Source organism: Triplophysa dalaica, chromosome 7 (assembly GCF_015846415.1).
Source record: "Triplophysa dalaica isolate WHDGS20190420 chromosome 7, ASM1584641v1, whole genome shotgun sequence".
NCBI classification, from domain to species: domain Eukaryota; kingdom Metazoa; phylum Chordata; class Actinopteri; order Cypriniformes; family Nemacheilidae; genus Triplophysa; species Triplophysa dalaica.
The window spans coordinates 9529045-9556852 of NC_079548.1; the positions used below are offsets into that span (position 1 = coordinate 9529045).

The 27808-nt window shown below is 38.1% G+C and overlaps 2 protein-coding genes across 4 annotated transcripts; one reads left to right on the plus strand and one right to left on the minus strand.

The window, feature by feature from the left end:
• Nucleotides 1–3766: 3766 nt before the first annotated feature.
• eftud2 (elongation factor Tu GTP binding domain containing 2) lies at nucleotides 3767–27793 on the minus strand. Of its 2 annotated transcripts, XM_056752510.1 has the most exons (31): nucleotides 27776–27793; nucleotides 27637–27694; nucleotides 18381–18412; nucleotides 17810–17910; nucleotides 13870–13982; nucleotides 13581–13746; nucleotides 13407–13485; nucleotides 13168–13243; nucleotides 12519–12584; nucleotides 12360–12395; nucleotides 12182–12272; nucleotides 11923–12005; nucleotides 11093–11259; nucleotides 10870–10994; nucleotides 10715–10778; nucleotides 10530–10620; nucleotides 10316–10451; nucleotides 10048–10175; nucleotides 9771–9964; nucleotides 9554–9665; nucleotides 9043–9183; nucleotides 7077–7178; nucleotides 6923–7005; nucleotides 6708–6794; nucleotides 6340–6466; nucleotides 5820–5907; nucleotides 5409–5527; nucleotides 5093–5187; nucleotides 4759–4912; nucleotides 4263–4370; nucleotides 3767–4168 (listed from the first exon to the last, which is right to left on the minus strand). In XM_056752510.1, the coding sequence occupies exons 5-31, from the start codon at nucleotides 13969–13971 to the stop codon at nucleotides 4073–4075; spliced, it is 2916 nt and encodes a 971-aa protein (XP_056608488.1). In that variant the 5' UTR covers nucleotides 13972–13982; nucleotides 17810–17910; nucleotides 18381–18412; nucleotides 27637–27694; nucleotides 27776–27793; the 3' UTR covers nucleotides 3767–4072. The 2 variants fall into 2 exon arrangements, with proteins under 2 accessions (XP_056608488.1, XP_056608487.1); XM_056752509.1 differs by lacking the exons at nucleotides 17810–17910; nucleotides 18381–18412; nucleotides 27637–27694; nucleotides 27776–27793 and adding an exon at nucleotides 14533–14673.
• Nucleotides 21043–26664, plus strand: kcnj12b (potassium inwardly rectifying channel subfamily J member 12b). 2 transcript variants are annotated; one of them, XM_056752511.1, is made up of 2 exons: nucleotides 21043–21726; nucleotides 24899–26664. In XM_056752511.1, the coding sequence occupies exon 2, from the start codon at nucleotides 24975–24977 to the stop codon at nucleotides 26241–26243; it is 1269 nt and encodes a 422-aa protein (XP_056608489.1). In that variant the 5' UTR covers nucleotides 21043–21726; nucleotides 24899–24974; the 3' UTR covers nucleotides 26244–26664. The 2 variants fall into 2 exon arrangements, with proteins under 2 accessions (XP_056608489.1, XP_056608490.1); XM_056752512.1 differs by lacking the exon at nucleotides 21043–21726 and adding an exon at nucleotides 23665–23817.
• Nucleotides 27794–27808: the final 15 nt, after the last annotated feature.

Genomic DNA, 27808 nt, shown 5'->3' on the forward strand with positions numbered 1-27808 from the left:
GAAACGTCTGTATCTCCGCCCTATATTGTCCTATCCTTAAAAACTCATACATCCATAGAAAGCTTTCAGATGATGTAAAAATGTCAATTTCGAAAAAATGCCCGTAAGAGTGGTTTTGTTGTCCAGGGCAGTGTTGGGTAAGTTACTCTGAAAAAGTAATTAATTACTAGTTACTCATTACATATTCAATAGTGTAATTAGATTACTGTCCAAATGACTCTGTCCAAAAAGTATTTAGTTACTCATTACTAATTACTTTCTATATCTTACTTCAAGGATAGACATGAAACGGCTTATTTAAATCATTCAAATAAATAATATTATTAACTGACCAAAGTATTACAAATGTGAGCACAGATTTTAAAGTAAGACTTCGAATTTTGATGTCAATTACACTTTTGCACACGCATATATTTCACAAAGTATTTAGTTTAAGTACATCAAAGTGACTGTAATAAAATTACAGAAAACATAATAATCCCTTACTTTACTTTTTCAAGGGAAAAGTAATTAAAATACAGTAACTAATTACTTAGTAACTAGTTACACCCAACACTGGTCCAGGGTCACATCTCAGGTATATGCTTAAAAAAACAAATACTGTTTTTTTATAATTATATGTACATTATAAGTCTGCGTCTTCAAGCATCCGTTTGATTTCAAGCTGGTAGCTATATTTGACATTATTTTATGTTTCAATTACAGCTACGTTTGTTTAAACAATGCTTTTCAGATTATAATCGTTTCGAAGCAGCTTTACACAAAATCTAGTAGTTTTGTTATGTCTAAAGGTGTATTTACAAATCCTGATCTGGATTTCAAAACACTGACATAAATGCTAATATTTCAAATATAAAATGAAGGATGACTTAAAATATGAAGCTAAATTATAATTTGTGGTATTATTGCATTCGTGATATACAACATAATTACAGCCGATGTCTTGATCCTCTCATTAAACTGAATTAACAAAGACATCTAATACCTGTCCCATACACTGAATCAGTATTTGAGTCGATGGTCCTTACCCTGAAACTGTGTTCCATCATTGTAAAGTCTGACCGAGCCATTGCCAACTCTCCATCTGCTTTCGAATCTGACATTCAGACACTCTGGCAGGATGTTGACTGGTTTAGGTGCATTGGCTGACATCTTATACAGCGACATTGGAAATGGGGTTTTCTCCTCACCAGAGGCACATCTCTCGCTCTCCGAATCTTTCTTTCTGTCTCTGTCTCTCGCTTTCCTTCTCATAATCTTGTCAGATTATGGCAAAGGGGCATGAAATATTTGTGACTAGAAGGGCACATATTTGATCAAACTGTTCCCACAATTCTGACTGGGAGATAGGGTGAAATCAGGCTTCCAAAGTTTGGACGCGCTTCGTGGTTTTGATGTACGGCAGAGTTTTCTGCATATGATATGGAGCTCAAAAACAGCCTGAGGTGACAATGAGTGATCCAACGCTTATCTTCATCATATTATCCCTCGCTCAATGTGTCTGCTGGCGCCCTGCTTAACGTGAATGTCTCACTCCAAGTTTTGGGAGACGAGAGGAGGACTGCCACACTGAAACGTCGGTCAAGATGGTGATATTGTCACATCAAATCAGTCCATTAATTTGTCAGTCAATGGGATTGTACAAACGACAACAGAGTCAAAACTCATGAGAAGAAACTTTCTGAAGTGCTTAAAATCAACATGCATGGGTTACTCTGATAATCTAAGCAATCTTTGGACATTTTTGGAGATTCCTTGGAATTAATGGGATGGTCATATTTGGGTGTGTGTGTATCTTGAATGGCTTTGTGCTAAATGCATACAGTATATTGACTTCAGGCCTATATTTGTGTGAAATTGCTGAAACGCTGCCCTCATGTGGTTTGGTGGTTTGGTGTTACAGTACAAAATCATCAGCACTGTAAATCACAAGTAACAAAAGCTACACATTAAAGCTACATACGCAAACAAATGTCTTTAGGTGTTTTAGTTTGATGGAACAACACTTATACTTAGTGTAACTGTGTGCTATTACGTTCTGTAACCACAATCACCACTATATATTTGTTAAGACTGTTTTGGTGATCACAGTTTGTGTTATCAGATTTATTACACATTATGTGATTGTGTGACATTTTTCGACTGTGAGGCAGAATGTGTTTATGCGCATGTGACTGGGTTAAGCCAAAGGCATCTGGTTTGATGACAGTGAATGTGAAGCATGCTCTAACATACACACACACACACACAACCTCTGGAATCACTGCTTAATGTAGATGTTTTACACCAGTAAACCAGGACTTTTACTCACAAAATCATTTCATCATTCATCCTGTAAAAAAGGTCAAGCTGGTATTCAATCCTTCCTCACTGTACTGATATTATCGTCCCTTTAGAGGCGAGTTAGATAAGGTAAAACCTCTATTGATCATTTCCATTATGACCGATTGCCATGGAGATGTAATCTTTAGGGTTTCTTTTGACAATATCTACCCATTTCTCTACCAGTCTGATTTTTATCAATATATAATATCAGTCTTCTCAATTGTAAAGGAAACTCTGTTTAAAACTGATAACCCGATAAAAGTTCAATGACACGAGGACATTTTTGTGTTTCTGTGAAAAACCCTGGTTTTACATGTTGACAGAGATTTCTTTCTTACTTGAAGGCACAGTTCAGAAACATCATTCATGCTGCAAAAAATTCACATTTTAACATCATAAATACACACTTCTATGCCTCTCAAGTCCAAACTAATTATTCATCACACCCACAGACTCATGTACACAAACAGTCCATCCTTAAATTTAAAATATAATTCCCCTTGACACACAGACACTTAACCTCAGCCAGACCTTGATGTGATTAGATGAATGTTGACAAAATATTGCTATTAAAGTGATGGTTCACCCAAGAACAAAAATGTCTTCACCATCTTGTCATTGGAAACTTTCTTTCTACAAAATATCATATTTTGTGTTCTGCGGAAAAAAGTCATACGGATTTGAAATGACAAGAGGGTGAGTAAATAATGACAGGATGATGACATTTTTGGGTGTATGAGCACTTTCACAAAATTGATAAAACTGTGTTCACTTATTTTACATTATTTCTGTTATTTGGTTAAAGTTAGATGTAAAATACACTATTAGGTTGTTGGTAAACTAAAACTCAAAATGTTTAATGCTTTTATCTAAATTTTTGGTCAATTAAATCCATATTGATTGAATATTTATGTTATCTGCCCCAAATTGACAGTGTATCAATTATTTGTATAATTTGTGTCACGCTAAATATTTTCTCCGGTTCCTTATATTGGTAAAAAGTAATCTATTATCTGCCATGATTAAAATACAGTCAACTTGACTTCACCTAACATACATCTTTATTGAAAATAGCACCAAGCCGGACAAGAAATATCAAGATGAATGACATTCACAAAAATGTCAGACTTCTGCCTGTTCAGTAGCTTTCACTCCTGTCAACCTTTACTACTGCTGTCTTTTTACACATACATTTTTACAGTATGAATTAATATGCATTACTATTATTTCTCTTGCTCTCCGTGTCTGTAGTCTATTCAACTAATGATCTCCAAGTTTCCTCTGTTCAACATTCCCTTCCAAAGTTTGAACATTGCATCATACTGAATATCAAAATCACCTTTCCCTTCACATCATAGTGTCCTCAAGCCTTGCACCTTTAAACCACAATGGATATCACCATCTCAGAGAGAATTCATACATAATGACTCCAAGACACATCCATAGGTCAAATCCTTTTAATCCCACATACACAAGTGTTGTAAGATTTCACAAAGATTTTCAAGACATTCAAAAAGACTTGCCTTTACATCATATTCTACAAAAACATTTTATGAAATATAAAAAATAAACACGGATCAAAACAGCAAGGGAGACTTGGGGAGATCAGTATTGATGTTAAAAGATTCTTGGGTTTGTTTCTGCTCCATCACATAGGGTTGGATAAACCTTCCAATTCGAAGTAAGAGAAAGTCAATTGAAGTTGGTGGGCAATGATCGGAATGATGGGGATTAAGATCATTTGTCATCACATTGGGTAGTTGAGCACCACGTCCTGTTTGGCCAACTCCAACAACATAGGATCATCGAAGAACTTGCTGATACTGACATCCTCACTTAATCCCTGCAGGGAGAGGAGAGCGACAGATATGATGATGATGTACAAAGATATTCAAATTAAAGTTGACTGACACTTCAAAACTGCAAACGTGTCTCACCTTGCGCCTGCGGGTTTTGATCATGAACTCTCGGGCTAGATGAGGAGCGGGCTGAGGTTCTAGAGGACGAATCACAATGCTCTTATCCAGAGGATCACCAGGAACAATCTGGAGGGATGGACAGAGACGGTAACATCTCAGGACAGTGCAAAAGCTTTAATACCGTGTGACATAAGCACACACAGAAACACTGTTGAAACAAGCGGGTCTTCTGCTGCTGACTCAATCTTCTGCTACTCAACATCTAACATATCACAACGCATTAACTTACAAAGTGCAAGTCAGACACACACACACTCAGTCGAACACATCCAAAAACAACACAATACCCAGAATAATTGTTTATATGTGAAATATATCTTTTGTTTTCATATTTTCAAACCTTTGTTTCTTTTTCCAAACTATCAAGTGATTCCAGACATTCAGACTGTATTGTGTGTATAGGTAACAAAATCCTGTTTGTACAAGCGTGTGAATGTATTTTTTGTATTTGTACCTGCCAGTGGTGGAACACGCTGAGAGCGAACGCCTGACCCTGTGTGTGTGTGCGAAGATCAGTCTCAAAGCCAAACGAATCAATAGCAGGAATAAAAGCCTTGATGGTGTAGAGCGGAGAGCCAGGGATTGGGGCGTCCTGTGTCACATGACCTCTACAGGGCACAAAGGCAAGAGATCAGTCAGAGGCGCGTTCCAAAAGAAGATTGCCTTTATTAAGAGAGCCGCTAACTTTTGCTGCCTTAAGCAACAATCAGATTAATGTGTGTTTGTGTCTACGTATACAGAGACAAGAGTCAGCAATTTTCTCATTCCGTGTTTGTGTTGTGTGTCACCTCCTGCGTGCCAACACCGTGTACACAGCAGAAACGCAGTCAGCGGGGGCCTGGACCTCTACAAAGTAATAGGGCTCCATCAGCCTAGGCGTGGCCTGCAGAAAACATCCAATCGCAAATGAGACAGGAAATAGCTAGTAAATGACCGTTTACGATAATCACCTCAATCTATTGAATAGAATTAATGATTCAAGTAATTGAATGAAACAGACCAATAAGACTAATGGAAACAATGATTAGGCAGAGAAGGAAATGGAGGAGTGGAGAGAGAACGAGAGAGGGGGCGTCTGTATAGATCTATAGGAAGATAAATTACCATTAGGAAGGCAGAGTAGACGACTCTGCGAGATGTTGGGATCACCTGCCCTCCTCCTCTGTGCAACGGTTCTTGTGCGATCACAGCGTCCAGGATCTTAAACTTCACATTACGGATCGCTGAACGAAGGGAATGACGACACATATTCAATAGAAAGCAAATGTGTTGAATGGTGAGAAAGCTACGCACTATGTGAGATGTAATATATCAAATATAAACCTAGATCAACTCATGAATATTAACGTGGTTACATATGCGGAACAGAATGTAGAGATGATCCATATACATTAGATTAGGTTATCCATTTTACTCTCAGACTGTATAATGATTTCTCTCAGTGCGTGATGAATAATACAATGTCACACGTGCAGAATGCTAATGCAGATATAGAGATGTTCTGTAATGTCTTACGTTCATCACATAAAGGACCCTCACGTGTCCCCCACTGGAAACCCTGCACGATGCTGTCCTTCACTGAGCCGAGGAGAGCTTTATCTACCTACAGACCAAGAGAACAAAAATATTTATTTAAGAACATTTACATTGACAAGCTTTTTTTCAGTTTAGTTCATTGTAGCGATGTGACTAGCAAAATCAATTACAAATGCGATGCAACTGGAATCTAAGTACATTTGACATCAGAAGTCAAAAAAGATGATTTTTTGAAGAATATTGGAAACCTAACAGCGGCGGCACCCATTCACTTTTATAGTATGGACACAAAACCAATGCAGGTGAATGGGTGGCAGTTAACAACGTTCTTCAAAATATCTTCTTTTTTGTTCTATGGAAGAAAGTAAGGTTTGAAATGACAACAGGGTGAGTTAATGATGACAATCTTTATTTTGGGGTGAACTATCACTTTAATTCTGTAAAAATAATGGAGGCTTGAACGACAAGTTAGCATGAGCTGTAAAAAACCCTGAATTACCTCAGAGGGCAAAGTGTCATCGACTAAGATGTTGGGACCAGTTGTATCAGGTCCAAAAGCCCAAATGGAACGAGCTGCTAGCAAATCCCAGTCGTATTTAGTCTGGAAGAATTCTCCCAACTTTTTTCTGCAGACAAGACAAGCGTGAGAAAGATTAAATTACTTGACAGAGATAAATGGCATGTAAAGCTTATTTGCTAGCCTCACAGCAAAACACACACACACACAGTGATGAAAATAAAGCTGTAAAACATTAAATTATTTAAATGTTGTTTAGTTTATTTTTGTCTTAATAAATAAAGCACTTCAAATACTCCTAAGTGCAATACATTACAATAAAAAAACTGTGAAATTCGGAGATTCCCTACCTGTTCCACGTGATTTGCACCACCTCGTTCTCAATGTCTTCTGCAAGCCCCTTCTCCAGCGGTTCTGCAATCATGGTGATCTTATTCCTGCCGATCACACACAGACACAATTACAGCTCATTTTTCAGCCAAACCAACCATCATTGAGACGCTGATGGCATCATGCTGTGAAGAACACACCACTGCAGTTCAGAGATTACGTTTATTTTTCATACTTTTTATTGGGCGTTTCAGCGAAACACTTCAGGGAGGACGTCTCCACCACAGTCTCACAGAAGGTCACCACAGGGTCAGCTACCTATGGAGAAAACCTAAGGTTGAGATAATCTATTCACACAAATGAGTAAATATCTGTGAGCAAAAAAGCACCTTGATGTCAATCTCAGAGTACATCTTCCGCAGGTCGTGCATGACACAGTCCAGGTACAGCTCACCTGTGCCAAGAATCACATGTTCTCCCGACTCCTCCACCTAAAAAGACAAAACACCAAACAAATTTCCATGTTAAAAAAAAATTCCAGTTAGATCAGTGGTGATAGGCATTGTTGTGTTGTGTAAGTGATGCTCCAAATGTTCAGCATCAGAAAATATTCAGCCGATAATAGTAAAAAAATCACGTATATGATCAAGCAGTAACCAGCGCAGAGAGAGAGTGAGAAATGTTTTTTTGACTTTTGAGTCCATTTATTACCAAAAAGTAAAAAAACATTAACCAAACATTAAGATTAAAAAAAATATATATATATATATATAAAAACACACATGCACCCATTTCACACTTCATGCGAGAGCAGTGCGTAAGCAGGGCATATTTTTTTCGCCGCACATGTTAACAGATGAGAGCATTCATACGGCATGTGAAAGCAGCATGTGCTCGCGGAGCAGAAGCGGCGCATATGCAGCAGCGCAGCGATCATTTCGGCGCAGTTTGGTTTTACTGGTTTTTCAATTAAAGCGACAGTGCATTTTACGTACCCACTTTACGGACAAAACCCACTTTTTTACCTTTAAAGCATGTAAGTGACGTCTTAAGTGTTTTTATAGACGCCATTTAAAAAAGGTTTAAATAATGCTTTTGCCAGGAGTTTGAGTTTTTTGGCCAAAACTACAACAGCACATTTTAAGAATTTATAATACAAGTATGTCTGAAATATTATGGTTATATTGCATATGAAGGAATGGAACACGATCTCATTCGGCTGTCAGTGTACTGTCTGAAACCCACTGTCGTCATAAATGTTTGCTCATTAATGAATGTCAATAATGTAATGAGAAATTGCATTGTTGTACTGTGGTATCCAGGCCAGGTATACACCGCAGGTGTGAAAGGACAATGGGCACGTGCTGCTAACGCTCTCCCTGCATGCTGCTCATGCGTGCAGTATGAATAGGGGGATAGACAAAAATTTCCAAAATGCCATCATCATTCACATTACCAAAACACCGGTTTTCAGCCCATTTAAATTTAAACAATTCCATGTCATTGACCAGTTTATCATACATAAACTCAATTTTAATATGAGATTTTAGTAAGCCTTTTAAAATAGACACAATATCAGTCGACCCAGCACCATTCAGCACCACCGTAAATTTCTTATGTATGACACTCTTCTAAAGTGCAAAACAATGGAGAGATATAGAGCGTTGCGTTGAATGAAAGCGTCTTTACAGCTCGGCAAGTTGTGTACTTCATACTGGAGAGGGTGGTCTGACAGTAGCCCCGCCGCTCGCGACATCCTTTGACATCACACAGTGGTCGCGTGCACACAGTTCCCTGTACTAATCAACTTGTCACGTATATTCTGTGGATCCGGCCCATGAGGAAACCTTCTGAGAGAACAGTCAGCTTTTGCGGGCAGAGTTCGGAGGAGAGACGCTAACTGAAATGGATGTCAGTCAGAAATGCTTTCTGAAATTTCTTTAAATCATTTTGTAGTGTAGTCTATAATCATCCAACAGTTTTCATTAATTCATATTTTTATAATGTTGAATGACACTTCTTAATGAAGTGTTTTGTTTTAGTGGTACAGAGTACAGTACATTCTTTCAGCAGACAGTCACAGGCCTAATATAGACTTTTCCATAAGAGAGAGGGGTAAATGTTTTAATTTAGCATACTTGTTTTGGTCAATTTTATTTTAAGTTATACTGTATTATATTGAAAAGCATGAAAATCTAGAAAGCAAATTTTGACCATACAATCTATCTAATAGTGAAAAACATTTGGCTAACTAAATAAAATAAATACGAAAAGGCATGATCAGTGTTCGATATTCAGCCTTCGGCCAAGAATTTTCATGTCAGTGCATCCCTAGTTAGTTAGTTAGTGTGTTACCTTAGTAGTAAGCGAAGGATAACTCTTGTTGACTTTTCTGAGTCCGTCCAACATCTTTGGCAATTCAGAGGGATTGACCGGCTCCACAGCTATTTTGATCACAGACGCTGTGTTAAACTTCAATGGCCTGAAGATCTGAGCCTGCACACAAACACAATTCCCGCTTTAGTTTCAATACCTCAAATTGACAATGATTTTTGAATTATCACAGAATACAGAAAATTCTGTCATTATTTACTCATTCTCTTGTCATTTCAAACCTGAATGACTTTCTTTTGCAGAGAACAAATTATTTTGAACAATGTTGGTAACCGAACAATGGCTGTACCCATTCACTTCTTTTCTATGGACACAAAACCAAGTCAATGGTTACCAACGTTATTCAATTACCAGAATTCTTCAAAATATCTTCTTTGGTGTTCTGCAGGAGTCATACACATTTTAAATGACAAGAGGGTTGGTAAATAATGAGCTTTCCATTTATTGTACTTTGTTTCTCTAGCTCTCTCACCTCTTCATTTCCACGAGGTTCGGTGATAGTGGCCGTTTTAACAATAGGTTGGTCGCATCCCTCTATCACTACCCAGTTACCAGCCGGGACACGGTTCACTTCAATCTGATATCTAGCATGAACACAATAAACTTAAATGTTTGTCTACAAGCCGAATTAATTGAATGTCCGTTTATTGACCAATCAGTATGATCGGCGTGCAGAATGTGATTGTTACCTGGCGACAGAGATCCACAGGCGTCCGATAGTGCAGATCTGTGAGTCCTCCTCATCCTCCAGGGTGTAGTTCTCACCCAGCACCTTCACCGGCTGACCAGCCTGCAGTGTTCCACTCAAGACTCGACCGAACGCATGGAACTGAACGCCATCATCCGTGCTAAACATCTTAGTGGTGTGACACATCAGTGGACCCTAAGCGAGAAAACATTTTCATAAATTTTGATTCACTGAAAAACATTGGAGATTAAAACGTAGCGTTTGTAACACACACTTACATCAGGGTCACATTCAGTCATTGTCTCTGCAAGGTCCGAGTCCAGACCACCAGTGTAGGTATGCTCGATCTTGGCTTTGGCGCCCCCTTCAGGAGACGGTATGTGTTGCACACACATATCCACAAAGCCTGTTGATTCAAAACATTTACATTGTGCATTAGCCCAATGCAGACATGTTGTAATGTTTACACAAAAACAGTAAATGATTATTACTAAAATACTGACATTTAGTAGAACATTTATGCATAACGCAACTATAAACACCAACCTGTAAACTCCCCAAAGAATCGGTTACAGACGAGACGCAGCAGGGGTTTAATGTTGAGCTTTAACTCCTCTTTGGTCAGATGAATGCCGAGCTCATCTAAGACACGTGGCAAAGATGTATCCACATCTCCAACCACCTAAAGATACACATTAAGAGAGTGTTAACTATTTATACTCGTGCCACTGGCCTAAATGAAACTGTGCGTGAGGGTCACCTGTGAAAGAATCTTGTAGAGAGGCTCTAACACGAACTCCACAAAGCTGCGCTGAGAATTGCTGCTGGGGGCTTTCTTTGTGAATTTCCTCCTGACGGACACAAAACCATTTACGTTAGAAGAAGAGTTATGAACAAAACATGCAAGTCACTTTATAAACAAAACTATCAATCACGAAGACTCACGTTTTGGGGTTGAAGTAAATGTCTCCCCAGAGTCTCTTAGAAAACTCTGTGTACATAATATCACCTGCAATAAAACAAGAAAGGGAAAACAAGCATTTCAGACGAGTTTTGAAGAAGTTTTATGAATTATATGTGTGTGTGTATGTGCATCTAACCATAAGTGTCGGCATAGATTTTAGCAAAGGAGCCGAGAGTGAAGCAGATGCTGTATTGTGAAGAGGCGAAACACACGTTCCCCAGTAAAGGAGAAACAACAAGCGATTCGTCTGTGGAGTATGTGCTGTCAGATGATAAACACACAGAGACAAACACATCGTCAGTCTCGGGAAGCTTAAAAAGAAACTCAATCAGGTTTAAGATGTCATTTTCCACGAGTACCTTAGCAATCCATTGACCTCGTCCACAATGTGGCGCAGTTTGTAGTAGGCATCAGTGGGTGGCAGCTTTAGCTCAACGATTAGACGATCCACTTTATTAATACAGATAGTAATGGCCAATTTCTCCTGTACTGCGTGTTTGATCAGTCGCTCAGTGTTGAGCATCACCTACACACAAAGCACGACATTATATGAAACGGAGAGTAGATCAAAAAAACTCAAATAAACAGTTTTGGGCAAAAGTAGTAGGAAAATTCACAGTGGTAATCAAAAGTGCCCCAGACGTATTTGCTTTGCTTCATTCTTAAAAAATATTTTTGTGTTTAACAGAACAAAGAAATTTATAAAGCAAATTTTCTTTCTATGGTAGTCAATGGTGGCCAAGAACTGTTGGGTTACAAGCTTTCTTCCAAATGTCTTTCTATGTGTTCATCAGAACAAAGAAATTTATATAGATTTAGAACAACTTGAGGTTGAGTATATAAAGACTTAATTTTGATTTTAGTGTAAGCTGTTATTTTTAAGTAAAAGGAAGAGGTGCATTTTATATAAGACAGTATAATTTGTATATAGAACATCTGTACATACAATATACTGTCTATTGTCTTTTTGTCCAATATTGTCTTTTGGTCAAATGTGTATTGTCTCTCACATATTATTTTTTACATTTTGTTACCTGTGCACTTTTTTAACCTGTATGTGCACTGGAAGCTTCTGTCACCAAGACAAATTCCTTGTGGTCAAGCACACTTGGCAATAAAGCTCATTCTGATTTTAGCTACAAACTAATGTCACGGGTGCATTTGATATCAGCAGTATGTGTGTACTCACCCCTTCAGCTGCATCTATAAAAAGCACGATGCCGTCAGAGAGTCTGACAGCCGATGTCACTTCATCAGAGAAATTGACATGCCCTGAAACAAAAATGCATGAAATGGGAAATTCACATCAGCAAATTGCACTCGGTCTTGGTATTTCATGAAGATAACGCATTATTTAGTCAAACAAATATGTTTTTGTTATTCTATAGGAAATTGAATGTCCACTGTGTCATTGATTCAGGGCATGAGCATAAGAAAGAGATACGCACCTGGTGTGTCCATGATGTTAAAGAGGTAGGATTTTCCCCTTGAGTCAGGTAGCACCATGGTAACAGGAGCACTCTTGATGCCAACTCCCCTCTGTTAAGAAACACATACATTAATATGTTTGGAATCAACACTGAATATACTTGCCTGTGTGTGTTCTTAAAGGCAGTCACTTCTTACCTCTTGCTCTGTGAAAAGGATATCTGTGTAGCGCAACTGCAAAAGGAGAAAAAGACCAACAGTTTAGTATACACTGTATATGACACATTTGTGAGGCTCTAAGGCAGATTTACAGTATAACTGACCTATTAGATGGATATGCAAACTCTATATACTTACATCAGCGTCGTCTCTCTTGCGGATTTCAGGATGAGTCTGTTCAATAAGGCAGTCCACAAAGCATGTCTGTGGGGGGACACAAAGGCATCTCCATTATCTCCTTAAAATCTATTAAAACAAACTTGTCATATAGGGCTGGGCAAAAAAAAAAAAACAGCGTTTTTTTATGTGGTCGATTCGAAAAAGCTGCAAAATTCTTTTTACACAGAGAGCCTTTCATTCATTTATAGCTTGATTAACATGGCAGATGCAGGTGTTGTTGTCAAATTTAGAACACCACCTTCACATAAAAGGTAGCAGTTCACATGATTGCAGCCTCTCTTTACAGCTAATGTTGTGAAATATAGTTCTTACACTGTCTCTTAAATGTAAAATTACCCGATCATGATTGATCAAGGTATGACACTTTTCTTTTTTAATATACCCAAGTGTGTTAAAAGTTTAATATACAGGTTTGTGGCTCTTCATTACATTCTGGAAAAAGTATATGATTTGACTCGAATCGAGAGCTTATGAATTGGAATCAATATCCAGCCCTATAGTTAAACCAGTTCCTATTTATGTACATAAACATAACTGACTGCATATGACAAATATAATTTCATTAAAAGACATAATTGAAAAACAGTGTTAGGTCTGTCTGTCACACCTTGCCATGATGTAAGTGTCCACATAAAGTGACATTTCTGATCAGCTCTGGACTGTCCATCAAATCAGCAAGAAACCTGCAGTTAAACATAACATGATAAGTATACAGTCTAAGTTAACAGACATTCAGAAAGAGACAGGAAAGTCGTCCTCAAGGAATACACAAACTAATAGAACGCATTGCTTGGTTTTGGATACATGTGTCTGCCAAATGGATAAAAATCGAAGAATATTACTCACTCCATTTCATAGACTGTAACTGGAAGCTCCTGCTCCATCAGCGTGAAGCGCTTTGATTTCACAGGTTTAATGATGGGCTCTGAAAGTGGAAAGAGAAAAAACATTTGACACTGCACAACATTTTCGTATGTTGCATAGCAGAGTTCTCCAACAGTGTGTACAGGTGTGTTTTACCTGTAAGTGGTTGAGTGTCTTCCTCTTGGACAATCGTCTCCACCTCTGGACCATAAACCTCCTCGGCCGTCGGATAGTACTTTTTATCCTCATGCAGAACCACTTCCATACCACCACCAACCTCATCGCCTTCAGCCTGGTCTTCATCATCGTCCTCCTCATCAGCCTACAGATAAAAGACACCACATTGTGAGACCTCAACACTTTCAATTCACACCACATACACTAATATTGCTTATATCTACAATATTCATCAGTTGCACATGAAACATTAATTCTATAGACTGACCTCTTCAGCATCCCGGTCCTCTGCTTCTATTTCATCATCTTCATCAGAGTCCAGCTCCGGTCCAATGTAGTTACCAAACTCATCATAAAGCTCTGTCTCCATGATGGCGACTTCTGATGGAACAACACAAAAACGTAAGCTTTTACAAATGTCTATCTCAGTTTGTAGATTACTACGTAGCAACACAAACATCATTGGTGTGATCACAAGGAAAATTGAATGCACGTATTGGATTCTTGGACGGCATGGGAAAACAATATTTAAAGCAAAGAACCATATAATGTTCATACGTAACGTAGAAAATCAGGCTGAAAGGAAGTTAGTCCAATTATAAACAAGTAAATGTCCATATTGATCAAACGCGTCTGTCATACCTAAAAAGTTGTTAATGCAGGCAGGTTCCTATGTTTAGAAACACAGTAGGAGCCAAATAAACGAATTTGATTTGACATATGCACACCACGTTTGTGTAACATCAAGCTATTAAAATCATTTTAAAAATAATTGTGCCAAAACGAAAAGGTCAGAGTTTAAAGTGGTTGCCGCTTCTGAACGTGCAATGTACGTACAACACTGTGTATGAATGAATGGCTCCGTTAAATTACGCTTTCATTTCTACTTTTCCTATCTCTTATAAATGCATTGTGTATAACAATGTTATACCTGTATGCTTATAGCTAACTTGTTCTGCTTTCTTCTGCCCGGGACCCCGACTTTAATGTTTCTTTCAAGTATTTTCCTCCTGTTTTCAAACCATGCACCGCGAGGTCTTCACGCAGCCCAACGTATGTCGCACACTGTTGACGTCATAGTTTGTCGACTTGCGTATTTGCCTGTTCAAAACAGAAACAGGATTGCAAAGAGCACTAGTTTTAAAACCGCGTTGTTTTACCTATTACATGCAACTTTCTTAGAACATCATTGGTTTGATCCACACAACTACACACATGTTTTTGAGAACATATAAAGGAGAGAAACATTTGTTAAAATACAGAAGATGGCGCCAACGCAGTTTTGAGGATTTATGAACCTCAAGTCGTTTTGGGTTTCATCAGTCAATCATCTTCGTTGTTAAAGTTAACAATGTCCCATTGTTGCTCAGGCTCCATACACCGGGAGAGATACAGGGGTATATGTCATTTAAACATCGGCTGATGTCCAATAAATACAACTTCAAATAGCTTCAGTGTTTTGAATTCAGTGTTTAAAATACATTTGATTTATTAATAATTTTATTGGACAAGTGAGTTTAGTTAGAATGAGCAACATTTAGTTTAACAGAACTAAAGACAATTAATTTTCCCTGAACTCTTATGAAAATCTTTTGCCATGTTTAGACTTTACATTTAGTAATTTACCAGAAGCTTTTATCCAAAGTGACTTACAAAGAGTTAAGGGAGCAATACGCAATATGTTATACAGGAGCAATAATATAATAGGTGCCAACAAGTTACTGGATTCGACAAAGCTAGACCACTACCTGTTGAGCGAAAGAGAGAGGGTAATTGTTTTTTTTGCATTTCTTTTTCAGTATTCACAGAAGAGTAGTTTAAGTAGTTTTTTGAATGTTGTGAGAGATGTGGTTGACCGGACCGACTTAGAAATTTTACAATGAATTTTGTCTAAAATGTAAAAACATACACATCTAGCTAAACATTCACCTAAAGCTTGCATAACACACACAATGGTTGCATTGAGAATTTGTGCATAATATAATATTACAATAATTATATTTTGTGTGTGTGTTTTTATGCCTTTGTCTATGTATATAGATATTTGGCTTTTCTTACATTTAACTGTATATATTTCATTTCTTATAACTTTATACTTGTTATTATCATTTTTCATCTGTTTTTCTTTGCTGAGCTTTCCTGTGGCTCAGTGGTAAGAGCTTGGCACTAACAATACCATGGTCATGGGTTCGATTCCCAGGGGATTGCACAACAAATTTATAACACATGCAATGTAAGTCGCTTCCAAAGCATCTGCCTAATGCAGAAATGTAAATGTGTTTCATTGATCATTAAACAATGCCAATAAAGTTCTATTCTATTAGACATTATTCTGTGGGAACTCAAACATTTTCATTAATGTCGTGTGAAAAGAGCAAATACATTATATCAACCAAATTAGTTAATATGAATTAAGAAGAGGAACACTAAAAAAGCAGTTTTTATTTTTCTTTCGTCTATGTTTCTTTAATTGTCAGAATATAAAATGCCACTGTAAAGTCTGATGTTTTAGGCTAATTTAAGTGAAGGTAAAATAGGCTTATAAGGTATGTTAGATTCAATATAGGACATGAAATTATTTACAGTGAAAAACAGTAATAAATATGATTCTGTGTAGTTAACACCACTAATAACCATAACAAACAATGGAAAATATCCATTTATTTTGCTAGACAATAGATGTTTTTTACTGTAAAACATTAAATAATGTTTTTGTAAGTTAAATAAAAATATGTATTCAAATAAAATAATCCAATATCTTTTCAGTGATAAACATTTCAACTATCGCAGTGGCTACAAAATAAATTGAACATGTGATGGCAAGTCTCAGTAAAGGGCATTGTCAAAATGCATTAAAAACATTTTAATCATGAACTTTTCAAGCATTATCAACACAAAAACAGCTGAGATGTATTGTTACGTAATGGCATCGTCCATGTAATGTAATATTGTGCGAGTATGTTTGCATGTGAACTTTCGTATATGGTAGAGCCCTGAATAAAGCGAATCATTCTAAGCATCATCATGGATGGAATAACAGATGCCGTTGTCCACCATCCTGTTTGTTTGCCCAAATGTTTTGTAACGAGAGAGAGTTAGAAAGTGGGCACCACTGCTTATTTGCTACAGGGCTTATGTGTACCTTTATAAAATCCATGTGTATGTATCTGAAGAAGTCTGAAAGGATCTCAAGACCTCTTGGTGCGAAGGATCCATTTCCCAAGGGCCCAGTGCCAACTGTCACAAATGCAAACAAGGCGGTGGCAAACGCACAAAGTGGTAATGTATCAGGTGCGTGATACATTATCTAACATAAAGTTAACCTAGCAAGAAATGTAGAATTGTGATTCTGGCCTTTCCCACAAGGTTGTGGCGTTCTGGTGTTAATCAATTGAGTTTATCAAAATAAATATTTCTAATTTTCATAACTAATTGAGCAATTTGCATTATTGACAGACTCTCCCAAAGAAAATAAAACACAGTATATTAGTTTTGAAAGTTAAAATAACAACTTTTCCACAAACAATTTAATGGTTCTCTTTTTTTGTATTCTGTGTTTGCATGTAAGCATGACGTATACTGTATGTGTATAAATAAGCACTTGTTTGCAGTCTCTGAGGTGCTGCTCTAATAACTCTCTCATTACTCATTTTGATCAGCACACCTGTGCAGAGGCGAAAATAAATGACACACTTTTCCTGTGTGTGCATCCCCCTCTTCTGTTTTTTTTCCATTTCTACTGTCTTTTCTATTACAGCTGCATGTCCAGAATCGGATACTTTGCCAAAACCTGTGTGATCGGTAAATATTTCTGTTTCTGTATGTCTATTATTGCTGTCTATCATCTGTGATCCAGATATACTCTAAAAGTAACTAACACACTCAAACACACACATTTTGGGGATCTAAACACTTAAATACTTTATGAACTCAATATTCTATTTCCTAAACCTAACTTATAACACGCAAACATATATTGTTTTTATGTTTGATATATTTTTAGTTTTTTATGTTATACATGATGCATAAAAACTTGCACAGACATTAAGTGTGCACACACACGCGCACGCGCACGCGCACGCGCACACGCACACGCACACACACACGCACACACACACACACACACACACACACACACACACACACACTCACACACACGGATGCACACACCTACACGCGGACACACACCCACGCGAGGACACACACACCTGTTAATCAGCAGTTAGTCCTTGTGCTGTAGTTGATGAGACTCTTGATTGTTGGTTGGAGCCAGGGGAGGAAAAGATAGCAGAAGAGCTCCTCAATTTTCCTCATTTACATAATGAAAACACAACAAGAGGCTTAATTAATGCTTGTTATTTAATTATTTTGTGAAACCAATGCATTTCTTAAATGAGTCATCCAAAGAGGATCATCTATTTATTATAATGATTTTATGAGTACTGCATGACTTCTAATTGGAAGCATATAGTGTAATAAGAATCAGCAATCTAAGTAAATGCTATTCACAGATGACGATTAATAATTTATCATTCGTGACGAAAAGCAGTTATTTATACGCAATATATATACGTAACTGCATTTGCAATTCCATTTGGTGCTAGTGCTGCAGAAATGGAACATTTCACATTTAACCCCTGTATGGTGTTTATGTTTTTGTTACTCAGCCGAAAATCGCAGGTCTAGTGGACCCACATATAAAAATGTATGTAAAATGTTACACAACTTTATTTAAAAATACATTAACATTGTGTATGATTATTAATTTCTGTAACTCACCTGAAAATGTTTATCTTGAATAAACATAAATGCTGAAAAAAACAATGAATCACATGTTATTTTTACTAAACAGACCCAAACACCAGACAAGGGTTAAATTATAAAGATCAAAAATGGTTCAGCTGAAATGCCCACAACATCAGAGACAGCAAAACAAGGCAACCAAAACAACAGTGGCTTTGAAACAATGACCTTTGCTCGAGACACAAAAGAAACAAACATGAAGTCATGTATTTTATCTTCAGTGTGTTTATGTTGCACGATTTTCATTGGTATTTCTACAGGTGTAATAACTTATTTTTGATTACGCAGGATGGATGAGATGGAGGGAAAGATGAATGGCAAACATGGTGAGAAACTAGTTTACAGGAAGGTGCAGAAACAGCACAACAGATTGAGGTCACGTACTTCTCTGCTCTAACTAGATCGCACTCACTGAACTTATGCGTGCATGTGTATGTAATATTTATCAAATTCGCAATGTACAAATAAGTCTGTGCTTTTTAAAATTGGTATCAATCCCCGTGTGACACCACTCTATTTTTCTTCTAAAATAAATGCTTGCAAGCTAAAACAGACTGGGTTTGTGTAAGTGTACGTCTGTGGCCTAAATTCCAACCATGACAAATATTGTGCTCTTATGTTGTGCCTGTGTGGAACCATGTGGGGTTACATAAAAAATGTTTTAGCAACACACCGTGAATCATTTACGCTGTTGTTTGTTTACCCAAATTCTTCGAAATATCTTATGTTGTGTTCTGTAGAAGAAAGAAAGTTAAACAGGTTTGAAATGACCAGAGGGTGAGAAATAACGACACAAATTTTTGTGTGAGTTATACCTTTAAGTAATACAGTTATAAACAAAGCAACTTTCAAATGCAGAACATCACCCACAACCTTTCACACAGTATATCAAAAGTCAACAGTACTGGTTGAACCACAATGTCAAGTTTCAGAGAAAAGTCTCATATTAGATAGAGCAGATGTATAAAAGCAAAAGAAAGAATAACAAAAGTTAAAGATCAAGAAGAATTGTTTAAAAAAAATTGTTGATACCTGTTAATATTCCAACATTCTCTGGATTTAATTTTGGATCGTTTTTATTAAAAGCAGTAACTTCCGTAGGCTTACATTACACCAAAAGCTTCTCTAATAATGGCAACAGTTGATTTGATTGTACATTTATGAGGAGGGCGTAGAGATAGGTCACTTATAGAATTTCATTGAACTCACAGCTATGTGACACTCATCTTGTTTCCATGCTCCATATGTCATAAAGTTGGTAAAGAGACACACACAGACACGCACGCACACACTTCATAATGAATGTGAGTTTGTTTAGTTTCACAGTTAAAAGAGGGCAAACGTCCTCTATATCTGCGAAGAGCCAAGATTATCCTCACAGAGGCTTTATTTTACCATCACTTCATTGATAAAGGAGGACACATTGACATAATCGAGTCTCTACAGTAATAATTAAATTCTAGTCCATATGGACCCCTGAATTTCCACAACAGACATCTGTTCCTCTGCCTCGAGGCCAACGCACAGACATATTTCCTGATTAATATTAAAACAAAATCCCAAAGACTTACAAGAATTACAAAATTGTCTTCTTAACTTCTTTAGAATGAATTAGCAGTCGAATTAGGAATTCAGCAATCTTCAGGCTACACATTCACTATCTTTATACAGGTCCTTATGTGTCTGAATGTGAATGAAAATGTGCAGGTGTTTTCACTCTCTATAGGAATTATAATACCTGGAGAAAGCCATCTATTCGTCCATCTCAAAAGCTTTTGATTGGTAGCAGTCAAAACAGGTTTATAATCTTTCTTTGAAAAATGAATGTCAAAACTAATACGTAAAGTCTGTACTTTTAAGCTTCCTGTAGTCCAGTGTGTATTATTTGAAGTGACAGCTAAGTAATTATTCCCTAAATATTCCTATCGTAGAACACTTGAAGAAAGTTGGTATCCAAATGAGTTCAACTGTATATTTCACTCGATCAGTTGTCTTTAAACAGGTATTTGCATTAACAGTAAAAATCAAAATGTTGTCTATGGGTCTTGCCATTTCTTTTCAAGCCATTTTAAGGGTTCTCAGGGCGTCTGTTGTTTACTGTAAACTTTTCAGACCTTCCTTCAATAACAGATCAATAACAGAACTGTTCCAAACATAGCCAGCAACGCACCACATGAAACACTATCAGGACATGCCACTGGTGCAACCTAAGCTGACATCACAGTAAATGTGCGTTAGATGGAATGCAGCAATGTGGCTTGTTTACCACAAGAGCTTCTTCAGACCACAAACAACACAAAAACTTTATTCTCTTTCTTTCATTCTTTCTTTCTACCTGAAACAAACAGGAACACCTTGGCAAATACACACAACCAGAAGTAGTCGTCATTTTAATTTGGTAGTGTGACCTAGCATGACCGATGAGACTATACATGTGTTTGTGTGTGTATTTGTAGAGCCAAATGTCCTCGTTCTGTCACCATCTTTACCATGTGTGCACCCCAACCAAAAGAGCAAACCTCTTCAAAATGATTCATCTGAGAACATGTTCTTACACACACACACCATGCAAACCCTATGGAAATCACTTTGCACAAATCCACTCTCCAACTGTCAAAAACATGATTTTTGACAGACTGCATATTAGTCTCACTGCTATGTATTCAGCCAATCTAGAGGGCAGTAAAAATTATTTATTTATTTTGGTTTAAGCATGCACACGAGGCAGCTTTCAAGAGCTCTGCGATCGAGGTAGCATCGGTAACCGTCTAGTCCTCAGAAATGCCAACTTCACAGACAGAGAGAGCAACCGAGAGAGAGAGGGTGTGAAAAATTGCAGCAAAGATCAGATAGCAGACAAGGGTAAGAGAGAGAGAGAGAGAGAGAGAGAGACGTGTTTTTAACGTTCAAAGAGAGTCATCGTTGAGGTGCTGGTGAGAGATTAGTGACACTCTGAACATCCGAACACCAGAGGGATGACCACAGCCTTGCTAAAGATTACTGGAACATCACTGGATCAACACTAGGGACCATTAATGAAACATTTTGATGTTGTTAGCAAAGGAATCTAATCTGCAGCCTGTAGATAGGAAGCCTCCTTCTAATATATGCATACGGTACATGTGTGACGTTAAAGATGAGGACCTCGCTGGACAGTCAGGATGCTTTTTGTTTTCTTGGAAGGGATCACTCTCCTTCAGAGGAACCTTAAAGAAACTCAGCGGAATCATGCTTTAGTTCAACTTGAGATCTAGCGAGAGAACCCAGTTCGCTTTCTCACCTTTTAAATTACATGCACACGTCAACACAGGGGAGAGTAAAGGTAAGAAAAATTTGTTTGCTGTTGACACCTAAAGTGCCTGTTGACATAACAAACTTTAAATAGTACAAAATCTTTGTTTCCTCATAAGTATACAAGGATTTTCTGCAACCTGTAGGTGTTTTCGAAATCTGTGTTTCTGCTGCTACCTGTCTTGTGCCGCATAACGCAGGTGGGGCACAGACACATTGCATGTTCCGTACTTAACAACGTGTGCGTCCTCGAATCAACATTAATGGTCTGTCAAAATGCATAAAGCATTCCCACGGTGACGGATTTCACTGGAATCCTAGAATGTGTGCATACATTGAGCTCTGTGCTTTTGCTTCATAGCTGTTCAAAAACAATAAAAGTGAAATATCACCAAACAAATAAAAAATTATCAATGTACAAATTTTCTAACCTTCATCTGGCTTAAAACTCACTACGTGCAACTCTACTGATCCATTTTGGCACTGCGCATATAGTGAAGTTGATACGAGTCTACATTCATAAAGTTTATTAGGAGAGACTGATACCGCTCTGCGGGGGCAAATGCTTGGAGGGAGGAGTCATGTGAAATAATTCTTGAAGTCTGTCAATTAGCTGTTAAATTTGTTTTTTCATTTTAAGCCTGGAGGTACTGTTATAATGTTTGTCATGTTAAAGAATTCAAATGACAGCTGACAGCTGACAGCTTTGATTTTATTTCTTTAAGACAACAAACATAAGAAAACGAAACAGAACACTCTGTTTAGCTAAAAGATGCTTAGACCACCGCCACCATAGGTGGTCGTTATTGACATAAACCACATCCAAAAGTGAGATTTTCCCTGGAACGCTTCTGGATTTCAGAATACACCTGTTCCACCATTTTACCCCTTAAAGCAAGAATTATATTTCCAAAATTCACTAGTCTTAAAAAGGTACATCCTCCCATGTATTAAAAGTCTTATACTGCCCCAATACAAACTCACATACAGAAGAATGAAAAATATGTAACAATCCGTTTTTAATTGATTGAGAGCATAGTAAAGAGATCATTTAAAGTTCAAATGTGATTTCAATGTTTATATATATTGTCATCATGGAATTATAAGGTCATTTATGTCAAAGTTAAGTTATTCACATATTCCTTCTGTGACAACTTGTTTACCCTTTGTGATGTTTTCTTTACATTGTGTGGATTTTGGGACTTTCTTTTTAAGCAAAGACAGAAAATCAAAAGAGAAAACTATTGTGGATGTTGATGACAAAATGTGATTGTTGAACATTCACAGTGTAGTTCGTACATAATCATCATAACAACAAAATCACACCAGTTAAACATGAGCTGACATTTAGAATGGAATTAGCTTTCATCACATCAGGAACAGTAAGACGCCGAGGAAACTATTTCCCTACAACTGGAAATATTTTTTCTCTTCGGTTATTAAGAAAGTTACAAGCCCTTATTCCTCTCAGTTTTGTTTGAGTGATTGGCCACCTGGAAGATGACTAAAATACCACCGCCCAAAGCCAACAGTCACCCCTCAAACAAACACACACACCTACACTCACACAACATTTCTACCAGACAGGTTTCCATGGATACCTCTATATCCCTCTAGTTTTTCATGTGATTTTTTTTTATTTAGAATTGTAAGGACGACGCAGCGTTTCTGCGCGTCTGTGTTTGCGCCTAAAGTAAATTATGTTTTTCTCATTATCACTCTGATCCAATCTGAGGCTTCTTAGTTATTCACACTTACCAAAATAGCAGCACCTGACACTACCCAGCCCCAGTGTGTGTGTATGTGTGTGTGTGTGTGTGTGTGTTTTGATGGTTCTCTGTCAGTACAGTATGTCTTGGAGCACAGATTCTTGGGTGTGCGTGTGCAGTAGTTTCACGGAGACAAGCATCTATTATTAGAAAGACAGATCACTTGACTCAGGCAGTGGCTAGACGCCTAAATCTGGACCCCACCGGCAGCTCCCGGCTCAGAGCTCTCCGTCAAAAAAAAACGTCAGTGAGAAAAATCTGAATAATGACGATGACGATAACAATAATGACGGCAACGCAGTTTCTCTCAGGCTATTGGTGCTCGCACCTCACCACTTCACTGGAAATAAAAGGTGCAGAGATTCGCAGGAAAAGTGTGAAATTACTTTAATTAGCTACATCTGCTGTGATAAAGCCACACACAGTCTGGCGACAGATGTGCGCAGATACACGTTCTCTCACTCACAGAGTAGCACTGTTGCACTCACTCGCGGATTGAAGTAACACACATGTTAGCTGCATTTAGGATGAATAAGACTTTATTTTCGAAATATATTCTGGGACTAAATCTTATTTTGGGCATGCAGAGTCAACTGCTTCATTTAGGCACTCTTAAAAAGATAAAACAGATATAGAGATTTGTAATACTATAAACTTATCAAGAACAATGTGGTTCCAAGAGGTTTCCAACCAAAGGTCTGTGAAGTCCAGCAGTGTTCTGTGGAGATGAAGAATACACATACAATTGTTATACAAATTCTATCTATTTTTACATTGACATGACATAGACCAATTTGGAAGACGTTAACAACGTTGGTACAGAAGAACTTCCTGTTTCAGTTTTTTTAAACTGCACAAACAATTAAACGGAATACAAACAACAGAATGTTTATATCTGAATCATGATTTAAAGATATGAAAGTGCTGCAACACCAGTGTTTACATCCTACATAGAGGTCTATAGTGCTTATCACAAGTATAGTTCCTGTGTAGTTCATATATATTTTCCTTTAGCTGTACACAATGTGAGTAATATGAAAATCTCATTTTAGCTTTGTGATGTAATTGAACGCGTGCCACGCTTTTAAAGCTCCAAAAAGCACATCTATTCTTCATTAAAAATAATCCATAAGACTCAGACAATAGGTTAATTAATTCCAAAGCGAAACATGTGAGAAAAATATTCATATTACAAAAAATTTAAGCTTTAAACTTTGGCATCCAGACCTTTGAACACCCACATGACGTAACTGTTTACATTTAATTCCTTTAATGCACCTGTTTTTAATGAGTCTTTATACAGTATTACTACGAAGCTTTTTTATGTAACGATTTACAGTGTCAACTGAAAATGCGTTTGTGTTTACCTTTGTAAAGGTTGAAAACCCCTGTGTAAGACCACAGGTCTGATCTGACCTTTTGCTTTCTCTTTAGGCATCCTGAACAGCGATTGATCCACTGTTACCTTGGTCCTCTCTCCCACTTACTGATTCTGGCGGGGCAGAGTGGCATGAGCGTGGGCAGGCCCCACCGTTACAACATTGTATCATCGTCCGAGGAGGACGTGTATCGCCACGGCAACATGCCCGCCCTTGGCAATGGCTTTGGCAACGGCAAGATCCAGACACGGCGGAAGGCGCGATGCCGCTTCGTCAACAAGACGGGCCAGTGCAATATCAGTTTTGTGCATATGGACGAGCAATCCCAGCGTTACCTCGCTGACCTTTTTACCACGTTTGTGGACAGTCGCTGGCGCTGGATGTTCCTCCTTTTCTCACTTGCGTTCATCCTGTCCTGGCTCGCGTTTGGTTTTGCCTTCTGGGTCATTGCTCTTGTCCACGGCGACCTAGACCGACCCGCTGGAGAAGACTTCACACCGTGCGTCATGCAGGTCAACAGCTTTGCGGCAGCATTCCTGTTCTCAGTTGAGACGCAAACCACGATCGGATATGGATTTCGCTGTGTGACCGAAGAGTGTCCTCTAGCCGTGTTCATGGTCGTCTTTCAGTCTATCTTAGGCTGCATCATTGATGCTTTTATGATCGGCGCCATCATGGCCAAAATGGCACGGCCTAAGAAACGCGCAGAGACGATACTGTTTTCGCACAACGCCGTCATTTCTATGCGCGATGGGAAGCTGTGCCTAATGTGGCGGGTTGGAAACTTGAGGAAAAGTCACATTGTAGAGGCCCACGTGCGGGCGCAACTTATCAAGCCTCGGATAACAGAGGAGGGCGAGTACATCCCCTTCGATCAGATCGATATAAATGTGGGATACGACCTGGGTTTCGACCGCATCTTCCTAGTTGCTCCCCTAACTATCATCCATGAAATAAATGAGGACAGCCCGCTTTTTGGAATCAGCAAGCAGGACCTGGAAACATCAGATTTCGAGATTGTGGTGATACTAGAAGGGATGGTTGAAGCGACTGCGATGACGGCTCAGGTACGCAGCTCCTATCTGGCCAGCGAGATCTTATGGGGCCATCGCTTTGAGCCAGTGGTGTTTGAGGAACGGAACCAATATAAAGTAGACTACTCACACTTTCATAAGACTTACGAGGTGCCCTCAACGCCACACTGCAGTCCCAAAGACATTGATGAAAACAAATCGCTGGAGTCTGGTGGCAACTTCTGTTACGAGAACGAGCTCGCCTTCATTAGCAGGGATGAAGAGGAGCAGGAAGTGGAGAATGGTGAGAGAGGGACTGAGCTAGAGACCCTGTCTGCCAATATGAACTCTGATCAAAGGTCATACCACAAAGAATCTGAAATATGACCTTTCATCTCCGTGACCCCTTTGATGACTTTGCTTTTTTGTAGAACTCCTACTCTTTTTGTGTCGGTTGTCATGGGTAGATACAGAGAAATGCAAGTGCCATATTCAAAGCCTTGACCCACTGTCCAAGAGCCATGCTGTAGTGAAGGGCAGGTCAGGAAAGAAAGTGCTTTTGTTGTTGTTGGAAATGCGAGGCCTTCCTGTAGGAAAACTTGAAAAATGGACTATCTGTTTAATAATGTAGTTTCAAGTGATAGCTTTAAGTAGTATCATTATGCAATACAAAGCTAGCCTGGGTGCCATATTGACTAAACATTTGCACAAACTAGACCTCTAGAGTGTTTGCTTGTATGTTAAGTAGAACATGACAAACTATGTTTTGTGTGACTTGCAGCAATAAAATGTCTTACATTCATCCATCCATCCATCCATCCATGTTCTTTCTATTCACCGTCTGGCTAAAATGAATTTCTATTACACCAGGGTAAAGACAGGTGATATTTCTTTATATCACGGACTGCTGTGTGCAACTAATGCCAAAACAAATGCTAATTTACTGCTAAACAATGAGCAAGATGGCTCCCAGGCCAGCAACTAGCAAAGAAACAAAGTTATTTATTTAGTATTAGAAAGTTAGTCTATATAGCTATATATTTACATTTACATCTACGAGACGCTTTTATCCAAAGCGACTTACATTGCATTGTACTATACATTTGTTTCTGACTATGTGCAATCCCCTGGGATCGAACCCATGACCTTGGCGTTGCTAGCATCATGCTCTAACCACTGAGCAAGAAACACATTCGTATTTTTAGAATATAAGGAAGATTGTAGCTTTTTCCCACACCATACAACCATTAAGGTTCATACTCAGGACAAATAGTCACATTATATGTTGAAGACGAAATAAACAAACAACAGCACCAAAAACACACAAAAAAATATTATGTTGCTTCAAAGACATTAAACCCAAGAGTGCTCATCTTTAAGTGTTTTAAAGTTGATTTTCAAAAATGTCAAAGTTCTTATGGCATTTCGGTAGTGTGTTTGTCTTTTAACATTAGAAGCTACATATGTGGTAGATGCCAAAGATTTGACTAATTAGGTAATGGCTTACTATTGCTTTTTGTGTAAATCACAACTGTGAACGTGGTTTGTTGATCAGAAGTATGTGGCATTCGATTGGACAAAATGAGAGTGAGTGCAAGATGAGTCATCAATATATTTGGTCTATTTTCAAGTTGCATTAAAGCTTACAGACATGTACTATAAAAGTCTCACAACCCCATTTTTCTTTTTTAGAAATTTGGTGTAATAATTGTAGATTTCAACTCGCAAGCTAAACAAATTTCAACAAGAAACTAACAAAAGCCGAACGCTAACCGCCCACCTCAGATATCTTGCACGGTAATTGGTGACTGTGGCTCTCCTCTGGATATCTCCCTCCTCTAAAATCAGAGCATAGAGAAATAAGAAATAGAGCCAGAGACAAAGGAGGAACAAAAGGAAGAGAGTGTTCACCCACTCACCTCATCCATCACTGTGCTCTGTGGGAGAAAATA

Coding starts and splice junctions, on each gene's coding strand:
- kcnj12b (XM_056752511.1), top strand. CDS start 24,975: ATGAGCGTGGGCAGGCCCCACCGTTACAACATTGTATCATCGTCCGAG.
- eftud2 (XM_056752510.1), bottom strand. CDS start 13,971: ATGGAGACAGAGCTTTATGATGAGTTTGGTAACTACATTGGACCGGAG. Junction 6,467..6,707: donor GTGCAAATCACGTGGAACAG/GTAGGGAATCTC, acceptor TCTTGTCTGCAG/AAAAAAGTTGGGAGAATTCT. Junction 4,169..4,262: donor TCAAAACCCGCAGGCGCAAG/GTGAGACACGTT, acceptor CTCTCCCTGCAG/GGATTAAGTGAGGATGTCAG.